The sequence below is a fragment of the Podarcis cretensis genome (assembly GCF_951804945.1).
Source record: "Podarcis cretensis genome assembly, chromosome: 8".
Taxonomy (NCBI): domain Eukaryota; kingdom Metazoa; phylum Chordata; class Lepidosauria; order Squamata; family Lacertidae; genus Podarcis; species Podarcis cretensis.
Window position 1 is genome coordinate 41,984,240 of NC_137177.1, and position 13,429 is coordinate 41,997,668.

The following is a 13,429-nucleotide window of genomic DNA, read 5'->3' on the forward strand; positions in this document are numbered from 1 at the left end:
GGAGAAGGTTAGCCGCTTTGAGACTCCTTCGGGTAGTGATAAAGCGGGATATCAAACCCAAACTCTTCTTCTTCAGACTGAGGGGATTGGTGGTGGGATGACAGGAGAAGAGGAAGGAGGTGTGGTGAAAGCTGAAGTGGTAACAGGGTTTAGTGAGCAGGGAGAAGCAGAGGCTTGTGAGGAGGGGAGCCAAGAGACTGATATGAATTAGGCTGGTGAAGAAACGAGGATGTCTTCCCCTCCTGCTGTGACCAGTTCCCCTCCCCCCCAGTCTCCCAGGACCAGAAGAGGTATGAAGAGGGAGGAGCAGAGACAGACATGGCAATGGAGTCATAGATTGCTTGGGAAGTACCCAGGGGAGGCGAGGACCTTCAGTCCCCACAACTGCCTCAAAGGGGTAAGATCTACCGGCGTGTGTTGCTGTGCTCACTAGGGCTGGCCTCCTGAGCTGAACTTGTTTCCTTGAATAAAGAGTTAATTTCACTGACACATTGTGATTTATTGCTGACCTGTCTCTGATTCCTGCTCCTGACACTTAGCTATGAACCTCCACCCGCAGATCGAGATCTAAGTAAGTTTTCCGTCTTTATTTTTTTTTTAAAGTGCAGAAATTGGTGCTCCCATAATCTCTGTTAGAAAAGAAGCAGCAATTCATATTGAATTGACATTTCTTACAGAACTCTCCTATAAATAACCTCAAAAGACAGTCCATTAATTAGCCTCCCTTGGCTTAATTAAAATGCCATATATCTCTCTGAACAGCATGCAGGATGAAGGGAGCGATAGCAACTGCTGGAGGAGCAGTGAGGAGTCCTCCTTCCACTGTGATCCACAGCGGCTTGAGCCTGATTTTAAAAAAACCCCAGCCACCTAATTTCCAGCAGCTGCAGATATTTCCTCACCATACAAAGGAGTGAAAAATAAATAAATAAATAAATCACTTTGCAGAGTTGGCTTTTAGAAGTGAGGAATGGAAGAAGTAAATCCTTTTCTGGAGATGATAAAGCAAAACTTGTGACACAGTCCATAAAACCTGAGGAGGAGAAAAATAACGATTGCGATTTTGGCAAGGGCGGGCACTGAAAAGCTGCACATGTAAAACAGGATTAAATTGTAATTTTGATTAAAAAGCCTTTGCAAACACAAGAGAGAGATTTCACCTGGACCAACAGGAGATTTGAGGCACTTGCAAATACGTGCTGAGGGTAAGCCTAACACAAACCCAATGGCAGCTTGCTGGACACTAGAAGGTTGGTTTATAGAAGAGGTTGCAATATTTAGGGGGCCACCAATGTGACACACGTAGGCACAGTGTTCCCCTTGAAGTCTTCCCCCAGCAGCAACACAGCCTCTCAGCCCCCGTTCTGTTCAGGGGCCTCTTAGAGCTGAAGGAGGAAGTTGGAAGAGTGATGCTAAGAGAACATGCACAGAAGTGTGCATTCTAGACTGGGATGGGCAAATCCCTGAATTCATTCTCTCTCTCTCTCTCTCTCTCTCTCTCTCTCTCTCTCTCTCTCTCTCATTTCCTCATTTCTCCAGTCTTAAGTTCAGTTCTCCACATTTCCATGCCAGCGTATCTTTTTATTTTAAAAAGTCCTTATGGAAATGAACCAGCATGTTAGTGTGGATTTCATAATCTACGCATTTATATCTCTGCGTAGCATATGAATTTTTGCACACATTCCTCAGCGAGAGAAAATTCAGGAGGATTGCAGAAGATGTCTGTGTTTCAGTTTGTGCATTGTTTCAGGGAGTGCAAATTAGGCAGCTTCATCTTTAAATGAGAACTGAATCTAATTCCTCTTCTATTCCTAACTGGAAAACAACAGCTGAACAAGGGTTACGTGTGTTGACATATTGGTAAGAGAAGTTTAATCCTGAGTGGGCTATGTGATCCCTAGGTTACTTTAGGTGCAGTTACTATCAAGTGCAGGTAAGCATTTGCCAGATGTTCCTGTTGTGCCTTTGGGCCAAGCGTTTATTTTTAGCAAAGTACATAAACATCTGAAGATAAAGTATGTATCCACTACCTCTCTCAACTTGATCTCAGTCTTGATGTCCTAGTTAAGAGAATTGTCTAGCAACATTAATTTCCCCACTTCTGTTTCCTACCTCAGTGTAACAGTCTGAGAAGTACAATCTAATCTACTTGTGACTTGGGGGTTGGGGTTCAACAAGCACTCCGTCTGTTGACTGAAAGCCTCCATGTGTCACAAAGACAGGCAGACCAGCCTCACCCCTGAGATGTGAGTCTTACATGACCCCCATTCATACAATCAACCAACTTGTGAAAGGGCTGTGTGTGAATGGAATTGACTAATGGGGTGCCCAAAGGGTTCAGCAACCTGGCCCAACAAGTTCTGCTATTGTATATTCTCTATGCGTTGTGCACAGAGCCCTTTCAAACCCTGGGGAAATGGCATTCCAGTCACATATATGTTTTATGAGTGTGGAACTCACCAGAAACCATTTCCCCTCTTTTCTCAGATATAAGGAGAGGCTTCAGCAAGAGGTTAAATCCCTGGCATTTCAAGGTACAACTGGGAAGGACCCCTGTCAGAAATCATGGAGAGCCACTGCTAGTCATTGTAGGGCAGGGGCAGGGAACCTTCAGCTTGTAGGCCAATCTCAGACCACAGAGGGGGTCAAAATTGGCCTGCGAGGCTATTTCTCAAAAAACATGCCCACCTGCCAATCAACTGGTGTCACTTTGATGAGGGGTACAGACATTCTTCATTGGCTGAGCGTCAGCAGGATTTAATCCCTGCTCATCAGCTAATGAGCAGGGGTTCAATTCTACAAAGTCACAAGGCCAGAGAGGGCTCTTATTATTGGATTCATGCCAGGATCCAGAGAAATTCCTTCTCAGGAACAGGATGACACAATCTGGAGCGAACTATGTGAACATACAGAACTGCTGCCATAGGCTGGGAACAGGAACTGCTTGAAAGCCATTTTGAAACCCATTTTGCACAGGGCTGCTTGAAAGCCATTTTGAAAGCAGCCCTATGCTGCTCTTTGAAGCTGACTTTTGGAGGTTTAAAGAGCAGTGCAGGGCTGCTTGCAAAGGGGCTTTCAAACAGCTCATACTGTGCTTTGAAATCCCAGCAATCATGGCTTCAGAGCACAGCAGCACCTGATGACATAGTGATGTCACATTTGGCCTGGAGGGGTCAGGAGATAATGGTCTGGTTTGCCTGCTAGGAAAGATTCCCTATGCCAGATTTAGGCAATACAGTGGAACCTCGCAAGTCAAATGTAATCCATTCTGAAAGGACGTTTGACTTCCAAAATGTTCAAATTCCACTTGGCTGACAGCTAGGCTTTTTGCAGATTGGAAGCCATGTTGGACGTTCAGGTTCCGAGGAATGTTCGAAAACCGGAACACTTACTTCTGGGTTTTCGACGTTTGGAGTTGAAACGTTTGGGAATGGAGCGGTTTGAGAACCGAGGTTCCACTATACTGAGCTATGTGAAGCACTGGTCCGCCTACCTTATATGGATAAGGCAATTATATATTTTTATTTTTTGTCTGGATGAAAGCTCAGACACTACAACTGGGGTTGCCTGGATAGGTAGCTCAGTGGTGGAGTATCTGCTTTGCATGTAGAAAGTCCCAGGTTTAATCCCCGGGATTGTCCCGTTAGTGTGGACAACAGTGAGCTAGATAGGCAGATGGTTTGATTCAGGATAAGGCAGCTTCCTGTGTTCATTAAGGGCTGAAGTGCTGCTGCTGCTGTGCATGTGGGGACACTCTCCCATAGCAACCCACTTTCTTTTCACTTACCATCAACTAAGAAGGATAAAATGTGTGGCCTTGCCTGATCAGCACACAGGGTCTGATCAGCACTGCTGTTAGAAAATGTGCTCTGCATGCAAAAGATGCGGGTGGCGCTGTGGGTTAAACTACAGAGCCTAGGACTTGCCGATCAGATGGTTGTTGGTTCGAATCCCCGTGATGGGGTGAGCTCCCGTTGCTCAGTCCCTGCTCCTGCCAACCTAGCAGTTTGAAAGCACCTCAAAGTGCAAGTAGATAAATAGGTACCGCTCCGGTGGGGAGGTAAACGCCGTTTCCGCGCGCTGCTCTGGTTCGCCAGAAGTGGCTTAGTCATGCTGGCCACGTGACTGGCGTGACCACATGACCGGCGTGACCAGGTGACCAATAAAGCGAGATGAGCGCCGCAACCCCAGAGTCGGCCATTACTGGACCTAATGGTCAGGGGTCCCTTTACCTTTACCTTTATGCAAAAGATCCCAGGCTGGGGGAAGCCCCTATCTAAAACTTGGGGACAATTCAGAGCAACATGGAACGACGGTCTGATTCCGTGTAAAGCTGCTTCCTGTGATTGATTTTAAATAAGAAGGTCTCTTTTTAGGCATGGGGTGTAACTCAGCAGTAGAGGACATACTTTGCTAGTACAAGATTCCAAATTCAATGTCTGGCCTCTCTAGGTACAGCTGGGAAGGACAACTGTCTGAAATGCTGGAGATGCTGCCAATATGTCAGTGAAATACTGAGCCAGATGGATCAATGGTCTTGCTCACTTTCCAATTCTTATTCTTATTAAATATGTACACCACCCTCTACTGTAGATCTCAGGGCCATTGACTACATAGCTAAAAATGTTCCTACTGAACACAGGCATGCCAATGCTGTTATAACCAGCAAAGCTGATCGAGGAATTTGCTGAGCTGCCAACAGATAAGATACTCACCACATAGTTCCTTCGTATCCACGTTGCTTTGAAATAAAGAAAAGAAAGACAGGAAAGAATAAGAATACACAAAATTAGAAGGAGGGAAAGCGGGAGCATAGCAGCAAGAAACTGAGAAAAAGTGGAACCAGAACAAGTTCACTACCAATGTTCAAAGATGCTATATATTGCTGTTCTCAATAAAACGTACATTTCAAAAGCCACACGCCAGGACTTTCACATCAAGCATTCCTGATCCAATTGTAATTAAATACAATGAATTGCACTTTGCACATAGTGTATTTTGCTTTTGTTGTTGTTAACAAATGAACGCAATGAAAGGTAATTAGTGTATAGTAAAATCTCATTTATGCAGATCATGGAAGGGACAAATAGTACTTTCAGGGTTATGTTTTAGCTGTGCATTCCCTGCCTTAACACAAATTAAATTCAGCAGACAGAATCACACAACTTGATCATATCTACATAGTTTCTCTCATTTTGCCTAATATTGCTATTTTGCTAAATTTATTGGTATATTAGCTAGTCACAATGTGGTCTAAATATAAGGAAGCACTTTTTGATGCTAAGAGCTTTTCAACAGTGAAATGGACAATCTTGGAAGGTAGCAGGCTCTCATTAGAGTTTTTTAAATGGAGGTAGGCTGACCATAACTCAGGGGGTTTTTTAGTTGTGATTCCTGCATTGTAGGTGGTTGGACTGACAATTCTATGTTTTTAAGAATTGTCTGAAATGCCTTATCCAGCTGCCTCCTTGACTTCTGAAATTTCATCAAGCATTGTCCACATCCTTTCAAGTCTCTTTTTGCAACCAGAGGGTGAAAATACGCACTCTGGAATGCAGAGGCAGTAATGACCTTTAAATGCCTCATAAAAGCATAGATATCTACGCAAGCTTTCCTGGACTCTGCCTCTTAATTTTTCATTCTGTTTTGAACACTGCTGATTTTATCTGTGGAATATATATTTTCTGTTTTTCTTACATTTTTGGAAATTTTATTGCTTCTTATCTGTACTTTTAAATGTAAACCACAGAGATCTTTTTATTATTATATTAAACTGTATGTTTTTAAATGAATAAACTTTTTCTAAAAAAGAAAAGAAAGCTGAGATTCTTAGGAAGCTGGTTTGTGGTTTTTGCTGAATTCCATCTTTGTTTTCCTGTGCCACTGCAGAATTATGTCATATATGCACCTGTGGGTTATGGGTGCTGCTAAAACAACATTTGAGCTTTGCTCTTATGCTCTTATGGAGGTTCTACCCTGAGCCCTGCATGGAGCTGTCCAAGGTCCTATTAAAATCTTGCCTTTGTACTGCTGTAATCATCTCTCAAAACAGCAAGCAATGAGTCACAGAAATGCCTCTCTGGCTGCACTGCTTTAGAGTTCCTTAGTTCATTTAGTCATTCATTGAGTCATCCTTCTTCATCAAGATCTTAAGGTAGCTTATAGCAACTAAACAATAAATACAACAAAACCACATAAGCATTAATGGGAATATTGAAGGCAAACTATTACATTAAAACCACAGCAGTGCATCTGATGTTGAGCAGCATCAAACATTCCCAAACGCTTAAGGAAAAGAGATGAATCTTGAGGCTCCGTTGAAAGCTCAGCGGTTTTGACTCCAATCAAAATTCCTGGGGGATTCCTGGCTGAAGCGCCACCACTAAGAAGACCTCACACTGCAACACCCATGTGTTTCATCTGTCAACCAGGGTCCCTCAACAGAAATTAAGGCTGTGAGTGGCAAGCACCGGAGGGGCATGCCTTCAGGATTCTGGATCGAAAGTCATAACTACATGATTAACAAGCGCTCAAGGAGCTATAGTTTCTGGAATGGACAACTTATTCCAAAAAGGTTGTATGTCTGCTGTTCCTTCTAAACAGCATTGGTCAGATGCTGAAAGAGGGTCTCCTTAGTTCCACTATACCACTGTCTGACATGTGCAATGTATATCCTCTTGTCTTTAATCTGTGCTTCCTCTTGCACCTCTGTCATATGCTCATATATGCAGAACAAACCTGCTATGGATGTGCTAACCAGTCTATTTGTCACTGAGAGCCTTACAGCTTTATTGCAAATGCTGCCACTGCCTTGTAAGGCAATAAAAAACCTCCTCCTGTCCTACAATTTTTATTTTACTGGTTTTATTTATATGCTAGAGAACTGTTTGATTAACTCAGACTCATTCTTGATTTGACTGATGGGTCAAATCTTAAGTGGATTATGGAGAAAGAATAATTAAAAAGCCTTTCATTGCTGGAATTCTTAAGGCTGCTTCATAAATGCAGAAATAGCTTATGGTGCATTCTTTTAGACTGCTGGCCTGGGGTCAATTCCTAGATGCTTCCCCATGTCAAAAATCCCCAGCAAATGAAAACCTTGCTCATCAGGGAGAGGGGTAGCCTAAACTCCTTCTTTCTGTGAGTGGTTGTAGGACTGAAGCCTAAAGGTCATGGTGATGTTAGGTGATTGACAGATGGGTAGCCTGCCCACTTGCTATAGTAGCCAACATGGGGTGGGCAAGTTCGGGATTCAGCATGCTTGCCAGATCCTGTTCACCGCTCCTGGTTTCCAAGATGCAAGTTACAAAGTTTAAAACATCCAAGTTTTTTTAATCGAGCAAGCCAGTATAAAAGTGGATAATAACCTTCCCAATTTTCTGTTTTCATCTTAAATGCATGCCAGCCTTCCCCAAGTACTCTGACTCCAACTCCCATCAGCCCCAGCCAGCATGTGCAAAGGCCAGAGGTGATGGGAGCTGGAGTCTAGTAACATCTGGTGGGCCACAAGTTCTTTGCCCTTGATTTAGATGGTCCGCTATGTCCAGGGAACCATGGTCTATCTTCTGACCATTCTGAACTATTAGAATCTGAGAACAGAAGGTTCATTGAAATTGCAATCCCAGTCTAGATATTTAGCTGGCCTGTGCATGTCCTGTTTCAAACTGAATTCAAGGTATATTTTTCTCAGAATGAGGCCAACAAACTGCTTCCCTTGGCACTGGATTGTGGATTAGCAGATGTTCCTTATCAGCTAGCTGAGCAGCAAGGCTATTCTCACCCGCCTTTGGATTTTCTTCTCATTTTTAAAATATAGTTTTCATCCTGATAAGGCTTCCAGGATAGTATGTGATTGACAGCACTCTCTTGCTGAATCAATTCCAAGCCATATGTCTCATTCCCCCCCACACACTTTGGCTTAAAACAGGGGTGGCTAACCTGTAGCCTTTCAGTTGTAGTTGGACTCTAGTTCTCATGAGCCTCAACCAGCATGACTATGATCTGGAATGGTGGAAGTTGCAGTCCAGCAACACCTGGCAGGCCAAAAGGTCAATGGTCAACCATCCATGGCGTAAAAGTTATGTCTTTGGGATCTAGCTAATATTTAATAATCTCTCCTGAGCCTGTTCTGGTTTCCCAAAGCCTGAATTTCTTTGCAGGACTACTGAGAGTTAATTTCCATGAGCATATGTTACTCTCAAACTGATGCCACTGAAATGCTAAACATGCAAAACTTCCTAAATAAAATCTAGCCTACTTTAGCTGAGAACAGTTCAGAGCACATCAGGAGCAAGTAATTGCTTAGAATCATAGAATCATAGAGTTGGAAGAGACCACAAGGGCCATCGAGTCCAACCCCCTGCCAAGCAGGAAACACCATCAGAGCACTCCTGACATATGGTTGTCAAGCCTCTGCTTAAAGACCTCCAAAGAAGGAGACTCCTCCAAAGAAGGAGACTCCTTCCTCCAAAGAAGGAGACTCTTAATCAGAATCCTAACCAAATTTATGAGGAAGACAGTGTAGGCAGTGTAGGCAGAAAACAGAACACTACTTTCTGAAGAGCAGGAGTAATTGAATGTAGATGCAAGTTAATTAATTGGACTTTTGGTTACAGAATTTCACCTGCAGTTTAGTGTACATCACCAAACTGCAAGAAGCAATGGACTTTTCTACTTGGTTTTATGATGGATGGAACCACTAATTTCTGTATGTATATTGATCGTATGTGCTAGAATGCCCTGGCTCAGGTGTCAAAGGCCAGGGTAAAGAAGCATGTCTTTAACATTTGCTGAAAGCAGTATAGTAAGCCCTACACATCTCTGTGGGGAGAGAATTCCATAATAAGGGCTGCCACAGAGAATGTCTCCTTCTGGGCCACCACACCCTGAGTTTCTGAGGGTGGTGGAATAACCCAGGAGGGGCCGTGGGGAAGGAGGCAATCTTTAAGGTATTTGGGGCAAACTAGCAGCCATCTTTCTAGGAATACTAAGTTCCATTTTAACCAGTATCTATAGACTTGGGCTGTGAGCTCTCCTGACTAAACAAGAGCCCCCATCCAGAAAAACTGAGGAACCTCATATGAACAGGGACTTTAAAACCACACTGGAGCAAAAACTCCACAATGAAGCACCCCTATCGAAAAATGCTTCTTGGTTCAGAGATAGGTCTGCACCCTTAAAAAAGGAACATTAAACATTAAAGTTTAATATATAAATGTATATTAGGTGTATTAAGTGTATATTAGGCTAGCACTCAGCATGACTACAAATTCACTTTCAGTTTAATCAGCATTCCTGTTAGCATACCTAATTAAAGCATTTACTGAAATCATAACTGTGATTTAATGGAGAGAATTATAAAGACCTTTAGAAAAACACATTGTTAAAAACAACTGTTATATAATTCTGGAGTTCTGTAGCTTCTCAGCAAGGAAAAATATAGTCCCCAAGGTCACTGACTAAACCTTGATGTTTCTTCTGAAGATACATACTTTCAGGACCGTACTTCATCTATTAAATTGTGAAATTAAAGTTCCAGTTTCTCAAAGATATAATAATAATAATAATAATAATAATAATAATAATAATTTATAGCCTGTCCTCCCCAGCCAAAGCTGGCTCAGAGCAGCTAACAACAGTAAAAATAACACCATTTACATAAAATCACAATTAATTGAAATACATTCTAAAATCAATTCATTCTAAAATCAATTCAGAGTCAAATTAATGGCAACCATTGGGCTAGAGTTCTATGAGGATTACAGAAGGAGGGGGTCAGACTGTGCCTTGGCCAAAGGCCTGGTGGGATAGCTCTGTCTTGCAGGCCCTGCGGAAAGATGTCAAGTCCCGCAGGGCCCTAGTGTGACAGAGCGTTCCACCAGATAGGGGCCACGGCCAAAAAAGCCCTGGCTCTGGTTGAGGCCAACCTAACCTCCCTGTGGCCCGGGATGTCCAAGATGTTTTTATTTGAAGACCATAAGGTCCTCCATGGGACATACCAGGAGAGACGGGCCTGTAGTTATGAGGGTCCTAGGCCATATAGGGCTTTAAAGGTCTCTCCTGCCCCACACATTCTACTGTCAAAGTTCAAAAAATTTGGTGTCGATGGCCACATTCACACCATACATTTAAAGCACTATGATGCCACTTTAAACAGACACAATATTTCCCCCCAAAGAATCATGGGAACTGTAGTGTGTTAAGAGTGCTGAGATTCTAAACACCACCAGTCCCACCTAGCATGGCCAATGGTCAAGAAGTCATAAGACAGGAGTCATATTCAGCAACAGCAGTAGGGCCAAAAGTTCCCCAGCATTTCAAGACTTAAGTTCTCCATAAATATATTTTCCTAGGCCTTTTCATTCATAAAATTGAGCTTGCTGGATTTTTGTTTTGCTGGTTTTGAAGTAGTTCTGGAGTATTTGACTCTTGATTTATGTTATTGGTTTATACTGTTTTGATTTACAACCCCCCCCCCCCTTCAATAGCATTTTGTATTAGTATTTGAAAACTTCTAACATTGATGGGTAACAAAGGAAGAAGCAAATAAGCAAACAAACAAACAAACAAACAAACAAACAAACAAGCAAGCAAAGAGATGATAGATAGATGATAGATAGAGATGATAGATGATAGATGATAGATAGATAGATAGATAGATAGATAGATAGATGATAGATGATAGATAGATAGAAGCAGCCTAGGGAACAGAATGACAATTAAAAACAAAACAAAAAAACTACAAAGATTTTAAAAGAGGAAAGCACATCAAAGGCTCTTCTTTAATGTGTGTGAATCTCACATGGATTATGTTCCCACAGGGCTGTTCAAAATGCCAATCATCACCAGATCAGTATCAGCTGAAACTAATAAGCTTTCACTGCAATGCCCCCCCCCCAAAAGCAGCTTCACTGCAGCAGCCGCTGCTGTTGCAGGAGGCAGGAGGCTGGTTGCACTGTGCAAAAGAGCCCCTCCACCACAGTTGCTTTCCATAAGGGATTTCAGAAAATTCCAGCAAAAACAGAAATGGTATGAAAATTAATCTCATGAATATGATTGATATTGTTATTGTTGCTTACACTCTGCAAATGATGTGTAATGGATTATACCCCCCCCCAAAAAAAAAAACCCCACACACATTTGCATTGTTTTTCTTTTATATTGAAATGAATGGGGCTGAATAACTTAATGACAATGTGAGTACATAACTTATTTGATTTGCATAATTAAATGCATAAGTTATGTAATGTCACCACAGTGCACAGTGAGATGAATAAATGGGCGAAAGACAAGGCTTGCCACCCGCCCCCCTTATTGTTAACAATCTACTATATACAGTATTTTGGAAAGTGCTTTGCTTGCCTGCCTGTTGATTTGTTATCTATGAGTTCAGCCACCTCTTGAGAAATTGTCATTCCTGAGAGGAAGGTAGTGGGCACTGTCCACCATTTTGAATTAAGATGGAAAACTGACACATTATTTTGGTGTGACTTCACCCTTTGTTTGACTTTGCTTGTCTCTTGAGATATTGTCACCAGACTTGGTACAAGGGTTCCTGAGGTGAGGCAAATAATGTCACCAGGCACCATTTTGAATCAAGATGCAAGACTGAAATGCCATTTTGGTGTGACTTTGGATATTTTCTGACATAGGTTTGAGATGTTGTCCCCAAACTTGGCATGAGGGTTCACAAGGAGAGAGTGGTGGTCTTCATCAATGTTTGGATGACACAAGCCATTTTTATTAAAGATGGCAGACTAAAATGTTAAAAATAAAACTATGTCCCCCATTATGCCTTGATACACATTGGTTAAGCTCACTAAATAAATTACAGTGGTACCTCGGGTTAAGAACTTAATTCATTCTGGAGGTCCGTTCTTAACCTGAAACTGTTCTTAACCTGAAGCACCACTTTAGCTAATGGGCCCGAGGTACTATTTCTGGGTTAGTGAAGTCTGTAACCTGAAGTGTATGTAACCTGAGGTACCACTGTATTCCAATTTCCCCAGCAAGACATTATCTTTATTAGGACCAATCAAATAGTAACAGACGAGTGAGCAAGCTTTTGAGTTGCTCCAATCTTTTCATCAGAAGTTGATTGGAGAATTTGAAAGCTAGTACACTATTTCGATTGGCCTTAATAAAGTATTGCCTGGCTGAGAATGTTTGGATTCCCCTTATGGGCAAACCCAGCTACCTGTGATTTTTGTGTGCACCATTTGATCGCAGTCAGAAATGTATGTTAAAAAATAATAATGTATCAACCTCCAAAACAGTGAAAATTGTGTATAGAATAGTTTATGAGTAGCAAGTAGAAAGCTACATGTAAAATAAATGTATCTGTAGGCAAAAGTGGTAGCCAATATTGTGAAACAGTTGCAACATTTGTGCTAGACACCTTAAATTGTCCTGGATTGCATCCAGTTTTGTACTTTCTGAGAACACAAATGGAGAATTTCTCACAGATGGCAGTTTATAGGCTCTTGGTTGATTTTTCAAAACTATGCTAATATTGTTCATCTGGTATAGCTCTTCTACAAGAACATAATCAATGGTGCTCTGCCACAAAAGTTTTTGTTGCTTATATTTTGTTGTTTCAAAATATAAAAAGGCAAATATAAAGGGATAGTTCCAAAAGATAAAAGGAGGTGACTGCATGTTACAGCTGTAGCAACATCTTTTTTTAAACACAACTTTAGCCACAGCTTTTTTCTACATATAGGTAGTTTTTTCTTTTATATTCATACATCATTTTTAGGCACGGTTTTTGCCCTTTTGGGGGTCCCTGTGATTTTTGCTTGTTCCTCTTCCTTATTTGGGGGACCTACTCCTCTCTTCGGCTTTGGGGGGAATGTAACCTATTACCATGTCACATAAAAGAACTGTGTCAGGTGTGTGTTTGCTGTCTGCTCTGTTTGTAATTTATCATTTACCTTTTTGTAAGAAAGCTCTTTTAGCAACAGAGCCACAGCTGTTAAGCAGCCTAGCAGAGGAGCTTAGTTCTAGGAAGTCATTCTGGTTTGATCTAACAAATGAGCTCTGGCAAAGGACCCAAAGCCAATTTGTTCCTCCACTAGGGTGATTTTCCTTCCCATTCATGATGGGGGTGGCGGGGGGGGGGGGAGAGGGCCAAGCCTGTCTCCTATCTCCCACCTGCTGGGCTTATGAAGAAGTGGCAGTTCTGTTATCATACACCACAGTCTTAGGTTCGCTCTGTTATCTACTCTTGCATCAACTTTCATTTGCTCAGGCTGTCTGTGGCACACAGCACAGCATTATATCTGCTCCTTTCCTTCTCCTAAGTGTAATGCAAATTGAAGTTTTATAATCTCAGTTAATAGTTGCTCGAGGGTTTCCTTAAATAGTTTCTGTGCCCTCAGGGCCATCTCAAAGCCCAAACCCTATCATTCAAAACCAAGAGTAATTGCAT

At 42.0% G+C, this 13,429-nt stretch overlaps 1 protein-coding gene across 1 annotated transcript in view; it reads right to left on the bottom strand.

The window, feature by feature from the left end:
- Positions 1-13,429, bottom strand: part of NECAB2 (N-terminal EF-hand calcium binding protein 2) — a 139,881-nt gene that overhangs the window by 68,863 nt on the left and 57,589 nt on the right. The window contains exon 4 of the mRNA XM_079988335.1: positions 4,716-4,741. Within this exon, the coding sequence (XP_079844461.1) occupies positions 4,716-4,741 (26 nt within the window). The remainder of the gene's footprint in view (positions 1-4,715; positions 4,742-13,429) is intronic.